This window comes from Mus caroli, unplaced genomic scaffold (genome assembly GCF_978045245.1).
Source record: "Mus caroli unplaced genomic scaffold, Mus_caroli_1 scaffold_13, whole genome shotgun sequence".
NCBI lineage: Eukaryota > Metazoa > Chordata > Mammalia > Rodentia > Muridae > Mus > Mus caroli.
The window spans coordinates 47,307,323-47,319,916 of record NW_028227268.1 but is presented as its reverse complement, the minus strand read 5'-3'; the positions used below and the strand labels follow the sequence as shown (position 1 = coordinate 47,319,916).

Here is a 12,594-nt window from a genome sequence, read left to right as displayed (position 1 = left end):
TTAAATGACCCATCTTCTTCCCAGATGCCGTTCTTACTGAAAATTAAGTTACTGCTTACTTTTTAAATTTGTCTCTAGATTCTGTGTGCCAAAACAGAGTTCTCATTACTATGGCTTCATTCATTTTATAATTCTTTGAGTTTCAGGTTAGCAGAAACCCACCTCAAATTTAAAATTTTTAAAAGCAGATGTATATTTTCAGGTCAGCTTGTATACAGAGGCTTGGAGCATGCCAAGAAACTTCATATTTCTTCAACAACCAACAGACTTTGCATTTGGTAATACTATACCCATTCTTAGCCCAGGATACATTCATAGATTACTAACCCCATAGAAGGAGACCTTCTTTCTGGAGAGTTTCATTGAAAATAAAGACTTCTTTATTTCTTTATTTTCTTTTTCTTTTTTTTTTTTTTTTTTTTTGGTTTTTCGAGACAGGGTTTCTCTGTATAGCCCTGGCTGTCCTGGAACTCACTTTGTAGACCAGGCTGGCCTCGAACTCAGAAATCCGCCTGCCTCTGCCTCCCGAGTGCTGGGATTAAAGGCGTGCGCCACCACGCCCGGCTTTTTTTTTTTTTTTTTTTTTTTTTCTTTTTCAAGAGAGGGTCTCACTATGTAGCTAGCCCTGGCTGTTCTGGAACTCACTCTGTAGATCTGGCTGACCTTGAACTCTTGGAGGTCTTCCTGCTTCTGTCTCCTGAGTGCCGGGGTGGGGGGTGGGGTGGGGAGGTAAAGCTGTTGGCCACTATGTCCAGCCTTGGGAATAGAGTAGCCTAACCTTGATCTCCCTCATATCCCTTTGGTCAAAGATACTCAGTTTCAACTTTGATTACCCAAACTTCCTGTTTCTCTCATGGAACAGTTTCCCCCTGAGATTTACTAGTGGAAGGAAGGGGGCACTCAAAAAGCAGGGAGCCCTCCTACAAATGAGACTTCCTAGCTATATAATTAGGCTGAGATGCACACATCCACAGTCATTACCCTTCTTCAGAGCCTTTTTCATGTCTTGTGTATTTCGCCTGTGTGAACTTTAGAATTGGCTTGTTGTGTTTCATAAAAAGTGTAGTTGGGCTCTTGATTGGGCTTGTGTTAAATTTATAGATTCATTTAGGGAGAGCTGACAACTTTACAGTATTAGATGTTCTCATCCGAGGAAAAGGTTGTCTTGCCACTTACTTGGGCTTTCTTTATGCCCTTAAGTAAAGGTTTATAGTTTTTTTTATATCAGTCTTGCACATTTCCTGTTAGATTTATTTTTACTTGTAAGGTTTCCTTGCTTGGTATTGTGTATAAACATTTTCTCCCAATTACATACCATAATTGATGGTTAGGAGTATAAATAAAAGATAGAATTTTTAAATTGCTGTATGAATGACTGCTTTGCTATACTTCAACTTCTTTTCATTTTTATGCCAATCTACTTGACGTGTTTAGGTTAAATGATGATATCTGTACAGAGTAATCCTCTGATCCAGTATTTGCGCATCTTACTTTCTAACTTCCATAGCATAGATTCACATCTTATACTGTTGAGCACTAATATGTATTTAAGGTAGTTACCATAGTCTTTAATATGCAGCGCGCTTTGGTTCAAGAGAGTCGCCCTGTGTTCCTTAGCATTAACATTTTTTTCATCACAAATACACATTGACCTTTATCAAATTTTAAAAAATATCTTGAGAGAAATGACCATTTTTCTTAATCTGTTAATGTGAAATTTTTATAAAAATAGTTATAAATAATATTAGCCTACATATTTCTTCTATTCTCTTTTTCAACTCTTAGAATCAGAGTATGGTAGTCTCAGAATAAACCAGGAGCTTCCTATCTGTTTCTCTGTTCTTAAGTCACTTATATAATGTAAAGATGCTGTGTATATCTGCCAGCTAGACCTTATATATAAAAGGCACCCATCACAACCTTCTAAAACAGTCTTACCACTTAGAGACCATGTTCAAACATATGGCCTTTGAGGTAATTGCCACATTCAAACTATAATATTGTTATCTAAGAGAATATCTTCACTTCTAGCAGATGCCTAAAATATCTAAAGGCAAACACTGGTAATTGCTGTGTTTGCTGATGCTGATGCTCTTCCTCTTCCTCCTCCCCCTCTTCCTCTTCTTCCTCTTCCTCCCCCTCGTCTTCTTACTCCTCCTCTTCCTCCTCCTGCTCCTCCTTTTCTTCCTCTTCCTCTTCTTTCTTTTCTTTTCTTTTTTTTTTTTTTTTTTGAGGCATGATTTCACTATATAGCCCTAGGTAACCTGTAACTTACTATGTATGTAGACCAGGCTAGCCTCTGTCTCCTGAGTGCTAGTATTAAAGGTGTGTATCACCACATCCAGCAACACTTGCTTTGAGATGGTTAGAGGAAAAAAAATATACATAAATAAAGATGGATGCCGATTACTAAATTGTTACTTCCAGTCAAACTTTGTACCTAGTCTAAGGCCAAAATAGGGATTCTCCACTTTGCAAGTTGGCTCCATTAAGAGGCTTTTCTTCTCTTGGTCTCACTAGATAGGAAGGAGAGAGAGGAGGGAAGAGAGAAAGGGGTTGAGGAGTGGGGGGTAGTGTGACTGAAAATACCCAGTAGGCTCATATATTTAAATATTTGGTCCCCAGTTGGTAGAACTGTTTACAAGATTAGGAAGTATGTCTTAGGGGCTCTGAGGTTTCAAAATTTAATCCCAGACCCCCCTTGAGGGGGGGGGTTGTCTCTCTCTGCCTGCTGCATGCAGAGCTCTCAGCTACTACTCTAGTGTCAAGCCTGTGTGCTTCCTGCCTCGATGATCATGAATTAACTGTAAGCAAGCCTCCAATTAAATGCTTTCTTTTATAGTTACCTTGGTCATGGTGTCTCTTCACAGAAATAGTAACCTGTGGTGATTTTAATATGCCTGGACCAGGGAGTGGCACTTTTAGGAGGTATGGCCTTGTTAAGAGGAAGTGTGTCTCTGTGGGGGTGGGCAATGAGACCCTCGTCCTAACCATGTGAGAACCACTCTTCTCCTATTGGCCTTCAGATGAAGATGTAGAACTCTCAGATCCACCTGCACCATGTCTGCCTGGAAGCTGCCTTTGTTCCCACCTTGCTGCCCCAATTAAATGTTGTACTTATAAGAATTTTTGGAGGGGGCTGGAGAGATGGCTCAGCAGTTAAGAATACTGACTGCTCTTCCAGAGGTCCTGATTTCAATTCCCAGCAACCACATGGTGGCTCACCACCATCTGTAATGGGATCTGATGCCACCTTCTGGTGTGTCAGAAGACAGGACAGTATACCCACATACATTAAATAAATAAATAAATCTTAAAAAAAAAAAAAAAGAATTGCTTTGGTCATGGGGTCTGTTCACAACAGTAAAACCTTAACATAACCCTAAGACAACAAATGAGGAAGGGTGTTGTGTGACACTGAATCTCTAAAAGCTCACCTCAGCATGGAAGCTTGTGAAAGCTAGAAACCTAGAGTTCACTGCACAACCTACAGGCAGCTCAACAGGCTGGAGAGTGCCTCTTGGAGCCAGGCCAGTGGGTCTGAGCCTCTTCCGTGCAGCAGCTGAGCTGACCTGACAGTATCTCTTCCCAATCCTTACAGCTTCTATATGCATAGGGAAGGAGGGACCTAGTGCCTCCAGTCGGTTTCACTCACTTACTAGAGTATTTCCTGTGTTAACAAGCTTCCCTGTAGGATGAACTATTTCACCTCCATGGACCATCCTATGTTTAAGGAACTTCCCACCAAAGTGATGTTTTCCTCTGAAGAAATTGCTACACATCAGAGGCTGAGACTCAAGGAAAGAGAAATTTAGCTCTTTGTACGCTAGGAACAAGCCGTATAGGAAAGAATGAAGTTAGACTTTTGTACAATATACAAAATTAAGTGAAACAGACATGACAAACTTAAAGAGCTAAAACTATAAATCTCTTGAAAGAAACTCTTCATGACTAGATTTGGCAGTGATTACGGGATGTGTCAATAGCATGGCCATTAAAAGAAGAAATAAACTGGATTTTAGCCAGATTAAACTGTTGAGAATCAAAAGAGTATCAGAAGAATAAAAACACAGCCCAGAATGGAAGCCCCAAAAATGGAAGCAAATACTTGTTAAACATTTTCATCAGGGAATTAATATTCAGAGTTAATGAAGAACTCCCACAACTCAACAACAATTTTTAAAACTCCAATTAAAAAACAAGCAAATAACTTGAATCAACATCTCCAAAGAAGATGATACACAAACAGCCAATAAACATATGAAACGATGCCTTACAACATTAATGATCAGAGAAATGCAAATCAACACTGAGATAAGATACCACTTCACAGTCATTAGGCAGCTGTTACTCAAAAACAAAAACAGAAATGGTGGTGAAGATGTGTAGAAGTGGGAACCCTTCTCGTAGCCAGTGGGAATGTAAAATGATACAACCATTGTGGAAAATTGCTTGAAAGTTAGAGAATTATTGTATGGTGCAGTAATCCCACTTCTGGGTTTATACCCCAAAGAATTGAAAGCAGGATGTAAGCAGATACTTGCACACCAGTGTTCATAGCAGCATTCTCCACAGTAATCAGAAGTGGAAAACACATTTTCTTGGTGTCTTATTGCTGTGAAGAGACACCATGACCATGGCAACTCTTATAAATTCTTTAAACTCTTAAAACCCTCGTTTCAATGGGGCTGACTTCCAGTTTCAGAAAGTTCGTTCATTGTCATCATTGATGGCGTGCAGGGCCAGAGCAGCCTCCGGCTGAGGAACGAGCTGAGGTGGGACAGAGTTGGATGAAGACTAAAGACTGATGATCCCTGGCCTTATGATCTTACTGCTTATGTGTTCAGTTTCTTAGTTCTCTAGTTCAAGGACATCTTGCTGGCCAAGCAAGAGGCCTAGAACTTGTTAACGCTTTGTGAACCAGAGAGAAAAGAAAAAGAAGAAACAATGAATTCAAGCACACACATAGACATATACAGGCACACACATTCTATCTGGGGGGCCCAACCACTCACTTGTCTCATCAACTTCACAAGTGTTCATGCATACTTATACACATACACATATACCTACACATGTATGTATATACATACATATAGATAAACAGACATACACACACACACACACACACATATTTATTTGGGTGGATGGGGCAGAGCCCAGATGCCACCACCTTATTTCTTTTCTCTCTGTCCTTCTGTACCTTTATAGACACAAGTTCTTTAGAAAATTATCTCATAGGTAAAATTTTATATAAAAGGAAAGCTACAGAAGAATGTTGATAGTTACGTTCAAAGCAGTGTTTTATTCTTTAAGCTCATTATAAGCTCAAAACAACAGTTTATCCATGGTCTTGTTCATCATATCACACACTTGTGGCTTCATCCTTGGACCTGATCTAGAATGAATATTTTTCCTTGATCACAAATTTGCCCCAAGCCTGTCTCTTTCTGGGGTAGTTGTGAAAGCTCATTGTATTCTTTATTATGCAGCCTTTATTTACTATTCTTTTTGTTTTGTTTGTTTAGACAGGGTTTCCCCGTGTAGCCCTGGCTGTCCTGGAACTCACTCTGTAGACCAGACTAGCCTCGAACTCAGAAATCCGCCTGCCTCTGCCTCTCAAGTGTTAGGATTAAAGGCATGCGCCACCACTGTCCAGCCACATTCTATTTTTGATTCTGACGTTATTACATCTTTCTGGCAAACTAACCTATCTCCTAAAACTTTCTTCCTAAAATTATTTAAATCAAATCAGGAATTTTATAAAATCATTAATTCATCTAAACAGCATTAATTTGTGAAAGTTCATCTTTTTGTTGATCTGCAGAAAATATGCCCAATAGGATGGGCTAAAGCTCAGGAATCATTATACTAACTAACAGGGACAAGAAAAGGCATATCGTAAATAAGCAGCAATCCTGGAATGAAGTCTCTTGGAACCTTGCCTTTCAGAGCTCGCCTCTCAAAGGCCATGCAGAAAACAGTGGGCCATCTCTGGAAAAGTTGCTTGCATGCCCTTAGCCTTTCCTAGATGACTCCTAACAATGCAGACAGACATGACGCTGGAGAAGTGGCTAAGAGGTTTATATCCATGTCTGTACATAGTCTTCTGTAGTAACTGTTGTCTCCAAGGCTTACTCTCTCCGTCTGCTAACCTAGGCCTAGCCCTGGAAGTGTCTAGCCTCCATGCAGTCTAATCTAGGCCAAGGATGTTTTAGCCTCTGAGATTTGCTGCTGAGTAAAGAACTTTTCTAGTTCTTTCTGGATTCTGTTGGCTAGTTTAACTCAGCTGTTGCTGCTCAAACTCCTTTCCAAGCTAACTGATTCAATTTGACTTCTCTCAGTTTCTGACTAAAATGCTCTGCTTAGCCTATTAACATTGGCAATCTGTCCTAATCTTCTGGCTCCTTCTCATTCTCTGGCTTGTTCTGTCTACACCTGTTCTAGCTCTGCAACCTGTCTCTGTACAAATGCCCTGGTGAAAGCCCCTGCTTCCCCTCTCCCTCTGCCATGCTCCCTCTTATACTGTCTCTCCTTCCTCTCTGCTCTCGTGACAGCAGATCTTTCTCTAATTCGTCACTCTTAATTAAACATCACTTTCAAACATGGGTGCTTCTTTTTACAAACTAACTTTACCTTAATTGTTTTTGATTAAAGGTGTATATTAAGGGCATGTCTGAATTCCATCCAGATCACAGACCTAGAAGGTCTTTGGATGTGATCAGAGCAGCCTTGTTGCTGGAACCTCAAAGTGACACAATTCCTGCAACAAGGCCACTCCTACTCCACTAAGGCCACACTTTCTATTCCCTCTCTAGTAGTGCTACCCAATGACTAAGCATTCAACTGTAGAAGCCTAGGGGGCTATTTTTATTTAAACCACTACACACATGAATGCCTACAAATACATGAATGGATAGTGAAATATTATTCAGCCATTTTTTTAAACAGTGAAATTCTGTGACATGCAATAAATTAAACCTTGAAAACTTTTTTTTTTTGGTTTGTTGTTATTGTTGTTTGTTTTTGGTTTTTGGTTTTTCAAGACAGGGTTTCTCTGTGTAGCCCTGGCTGTCCTGGAACTCACTCTGTAGACCAGGCTGGCCTTGAACTCAGAAATCCCCCTGCCTCTGCCTCCCGAGTGCTGGGATTAAAGGCATGCGCCACCATGCCTGGCCCTCCTTGAAAACTTTTTATCAAGTGAAATAAGCCAAACAAACAAATATGCTCTATCCAGCAAGGCTTGGTTCTGGAAACCTGAAGAAAGCAGACATTTGTACTAGGCTAGGCTGTGCTCTCACTAATGGACAGTGTCTACTGTGCTGTAACCTGGAAAGTCAGCTCATTCACTGTGTACAGCTTAAGTAGGCAGGGCAGCTTGGTGGACAGTCTCTGTGGAGGAACAGTCTGGGGTTACAGTCATCCAGAGGAGAGGCCTGTGACCTCTCGTTCTTAGACAGACTATCAGCATCCTCACAGGACCAGAGGAAGGCTTGCCAATTCCCATGGGTCGGTCTCAAGTACATCGTGTCAACAGAACACATTCGTTCAGGACTTCACCCACTCCCCCACAATACTATATCATCCTTTTGTTTTGGGGGGGTTATTTTTTGTTTGGTTTTTTTTTTTTTTTTTTTTTTTTTTTTGAGACAGGGTTTCTCTGTATAGTCCTGGCTGTCCTGGAACTCACTTTGTAGACCAGGCTGGCCTCGAACTCAGAAATCCGCCTGCCTCTGCCTCCCAAGTGCTGGGATTAAAGGCATGCGCCACCACCGCCCGGCATATGATCTTTTTATATAAGGATATAAAAAGGGCCAGCAGGATGGCTCTGTGGTAAAGGCACTTGCCATACAAGTCTTAACAACCTGAGTTTGGTCCCTAGAACCCACAGTGGGAGGAAAGAACTAACTCCTGAAAGTTGTCCTCTGACCTCTACATGCATGCCATGACATATGTTACATGCTTATACACATACACATACACATGCACGAAATAAATAACTGTTAAAAAAAAAAAAAGACAGCAGTGATAGCCAGAGATGGTGGTGCACACATTTGTTTTCAGCACTTGGGAGGCAGAGGCAGGCAGATCATTGACTTCAAGACCAGCCTGGTCTACAGAGTGAGTTCCAGAACAACACAGAAACCCAGCCTCAAAAGAACAAAACAAAACAAAACAAAAAGACAGCAGTGATGGTTGCACAATATGATAAATGTGCATAATCATGTATTTATAAGTGTTGATTAATATGTATCATATAATAAAACTTGATTGTTCCATGTTACTTGTCAGAATTATTTTGGGCTGGAGAGATGGCTCAGCAGTTAAGAGCACTGATTGCTCTTCCGAAGTTCTGAGTTCACAACCATCTGTAATTAGATCTGATGCCCTCTTCTGGAGTGTCTGAAGACAGCTACAGTGTACTTACATATAAGAAAGAAAGAAAGAAAGAAAGAAAGAAAGAAAGAAAGAAAGAAAGAAAGAAAGAAAGAAAGAAAGGAAGGAAGAAAGGAAGAAAGGAAGAAAGGAAGAAAGGAAGAAAGGAAGAAAGGAAGAAAGAAAAGAAAGAGAAAGAGAAAGAAATCTTTTTTTAAAAGGAAAAGAATTATTTCTGCACGTGTGTGTGTGTGTGGTGCATGCAGATGTGTATGCTTGCATGTGCATGTAACATGGAAGTCAGTGGAGGATGTCAGGTTCTCTGCTTTTTTTCTTTCTTTCTTTTTTTTTTTTGTTTTCGAGACAGGGTTTCTCTGTGTAGCCCTTGGCTGTCCTAGAACTCACTCTGTAGACCAGGCTGGCCTTGAACTCAGAAATCCTCCTGCCTCTGCCTCACAAGTGCTAGGAGTAAAGGCGTGTGCCACCACGCCTGGCATTTTTTTCTTTTGTAATAATAATTTAACCAGGCAGTGGTGGCTTGCGCCTTTAATCCCAGCACTTGGGAGACAGAGGCAGGTGGATCTCCAAGTTCAAGGACAGCCTGGTCTACAGAGTGAGTTACAGGACAGCCAGGGCTACACAGAGAAACCCTGCTTTAAAACAACTGCCTCTCAAATAATAATTTTATAAATATTATTATAAAATGCCTTGGAAATAAATAAATAAAAGCATCATACACCAAAATTAAGCAGGCCCAAAGTCTGTAAACTCAGTACACTTCTGTACAGTTACACAGGCACTCGGATCGGAAGCTGGGGAGCTTCACATTAAATTTTATACTTTCAGGGGCTCAGCGGGTAAGATTTTCCGTAGGAAAAGCGGCTACTTTTCCATAGGTCCTGAGTTCGATTTCCAGCAACTACATGGCAGCTTACAAATGTCTGTAACTCAAGTTCCTGGGAATCTGACACCCTCAAACCTAATGCACATAAAATAAAAATAAATAATTTTTAAAATGTATACTTTCAGGCTCACTTCAGCAACACACATTAACATTTACACTCTCAGCCACAGTGATAGGGAGTGATATTTGCTCTAATACTCAGGCAGAGACAGGAGGATCTCTCTGAGTTTGAAGCCACCCTGCTCTACTTAGTGAGATTCAACTAAGTAAAACATCTGTGGGACTGAAGAGAGGCTAGGCCGCTAAGAGGCTTTGCTGTTCTTCTTTCTTCTTTTTTGGGGGGTGGGGTGGGGATGGGGGTTGAGACAGGGTACCTCTGTGTAGTACTGGCTGTCATAGACTTGCTTTGTTGACCATGGTGGCCTCAAACTCACAAAAATCTTTCCCTCTCTGCTTCCCAAGCACTGGGAACTACAGGCGTGTGTTGCCACCGCCACCTGCTTTTGCTGCTCTCCTGTAAGACTGGAGTTCACTTCCAGCACCCATGACAGTTGGATCACAGACACCCGTAACTCCAGCTCCAGGAAACCCAGCATCCTCTTCTAATCTCCATGGAAACTTGCACACATGCAATGCACATATATGCATATAGGTACACATAAAAAATTTAAAAATTAAAAAAATCTTTACTAGCATTTAGGAGGCTGAGGAAGGGAGGTTGTAGGTAAGAGGCCTGTAGGGCTGGAGAGATGGCTCAGTGGTTAAGAACACTGACTGCTCTTCCAGAGGTCCTGAGTTCAATTCCCAGCAACCACATGGTGGCTCACAACCATCTGTAAAGGGATCTGATGCCCTCTTCTGGTGTGTCTGAAGACAGACAGCTACAGTGAACTCCTATACAGGAAAAAAAAAAGGTTGAGGCCTGTCTATGATAGGTACAAAGACATGTCAAGAAAAAACAATTAAAGCTGAGAGTAGTAGCACTGCCTTTTAAGTTGGCAACACTCCCTGGGTGGATTACAGGACAGCGAGTGGTAATGTGAACAGAGAGAGGTGTTTGCCCTTATACAGTCTTAGATGTCACACAGGAATTCCTGTGCTGCGTTTGTAAAAAGTTATTTCAAGCTAAAAAGGGTTTTATTGCACTTCATTTTTTAAATTTATCTTTATTTTATGTGTATGAGTGTTTTGTCTACATGTCTGTATGTTCACTGTGTACATACCTGGTGCCTGTGGAAACCAGGAGAAGGGTATTGGACCCCTTGGAACTAGAGGTATAGCTGGTGGTAAGCTTCTCTGTTGGTGCTGGGAACCAAACCACTGAGCTCTCTCTCCAGCCCCCATCTATCTATTTATTGTGAGACAAGACATCACTGTGTCTCCCTGGCTGTTATGGAATTTACTATGTAGATAAGAGTGTCCTCAAACTCACACAGATGCCCCTGTTTCTGCCTCCCACATCCTGGGGTTAAAGGTGTGCACCACCCCACTCAGCAAGTTTGTTTTTTCAATTATTTGATTTTTTTTTTGTGGTTATATGTATACACATTGATGTAGAAATCAGAAGACAGCTAGTAGGAGTTCTTTCCTACATCATCTGGATGCCAGGATCAAATTCAGGTTGCAAGTTTGGTAACAAGTGCCTTTGTGAGTTGCTCCTATACACTCACACACACATACACACACCACACACACATACACACACCACACATACACACCACATACACACACACCACACACACACACCACACATACATACACACACACCACACACACACACCCCACACATACACACACTTTTAACATCCTTAGTGTCCTGTGGTGGTGGTGTGGTGTGTGTGTGTGTGTGTGTTATGTGCCTATGAGTTTGGAGAAAAAAAACCTTAGTGTCTTGCTCAGGTTACCGTCTCACTGGTGGTGATCCTATTGTTTCAGTCTCTTGATAGCTGGCATTATCACGGCTGCACCATGCCCAGATCCTCACTTTTTAAAAAGTATTTTTATTTATTATGTATAGATATAGATATCTCTATATATGAATGAGTATCCTGTCGTTATCTTCAGACACACCAGAAGAGGGCATCAAATCCCATTTACAGGTGGTTGTGAGCCATCATGTAATTGCTGGAAATTAAACTCAGGACCTCACTCTTAATCCCTGAGCCATCTCTCCAGCCCCCTCCCTTTTTTTGGGGGGGGCAGCTTATTTTTAATTATTTTTAATCACGTATATGTTTCTGTATGTGGATATGTTCCCACAAGTGCAGGCACTCATAGAGGTCAGAGATGTAAGATGCCCTTGGAGCTGGGCTTAAACATGGTTGAGAGCCATCTGATATGATATGGACTGCCTTGCTGCCTTACAACTAGAATTACAGCAAATGCAATTAGCTGCTTAGCCATCCCCTCAGTTCTATCATTCTCTACACCCGGGCTATCATTCTCTATACCCGGGCTATCATTCTCTACACCCGGGCTATCATTCTCTACACCCGGGCTATCATTCTCTACACCCGGGCTATCATTCCCCCCAGGCTATCATTCTCTACACCCAGGCTATCATTCTCTACACCCAGGCTATCATTCTCTACACCCAGGCTATCATTCTCTACACCCGGGCTATCATTCTCTACACCCGGGCTATCATTCCCCCCAGGCTATCATTCTCTACACCCAGGCTATCATTCTCTACACCCAGGCTATCATTCTCTACACCCAGGCTATCATTCTCTACACCCGGGCTATCATTCTCTACACCCGGGCTATCATTCTCTACACCCAGGCTTCACTGCGACCTGTGATCCCAGCGATGATTCGTTGGCGTGAAGTATGAGTTAGAGTCAGACAATTAGCGCCCTCTGCTCTGAGTGGGTCTCCCTGCCCCTGTGTCTCTGAGAGTGGGGAGGATTCTCCTGTTGGATCACATAGTGCATAGAGCCCTATGTGCACAGCGCCCTCAACCATTTGTTGCCATTTCAAATACAGTTACTTCAGAGTCTTCCTTGAAATAACAGACTTCTCCATTTTGTTTGTTCCCTTCTTTCTTCACAAAGACCTGAGGATGAGATGTTTTTGAAGGAACTTTCTAGTAGTTACTCGGTGGAAAAGGACTATGATGCTCCCCTCTTCTACAGAGAAGAAGGAAACAGGAAGTTCCAAGAAAAGGAGTACACAGATGCTGCAGTGCTGTACTCTAAGGTAACGTGCGTCCAACCAGCAGTTGAACAAGGCGGAAGATAGAGGCAAAGTGCAGACTCATAACCAGTCCATTGTTTTGCTTTGGTTGGTTGGGTTGTTTGGGTTTTTTTGTTTGT

General features: G+C 41.7%; 1 protein-coding gene across 2 annotated transcripts in view; it reads left to right on the top strand.

The window, feature by feature from the left end:
• Positions 1-12,594, top strand: part of Smyd4 (SET and MYND domain containing 4) — a 49,826-nt gene that overhangs the window by 13,383 nt on the left and 23,849 nt on the right. For both annotated transcript variants that reach the window (XM_029484211.2, XM_021176973.2), the window contains exon 3: positions 12,334-12,478. In XM_029484211.2, the coding sequence (XP_029340071.1) occupies positions 12,334-12,478 (145 nt within the window). The remainder of the gene's footprint in view (positions 1-12,333; positions 12,479-12,594) is intronic.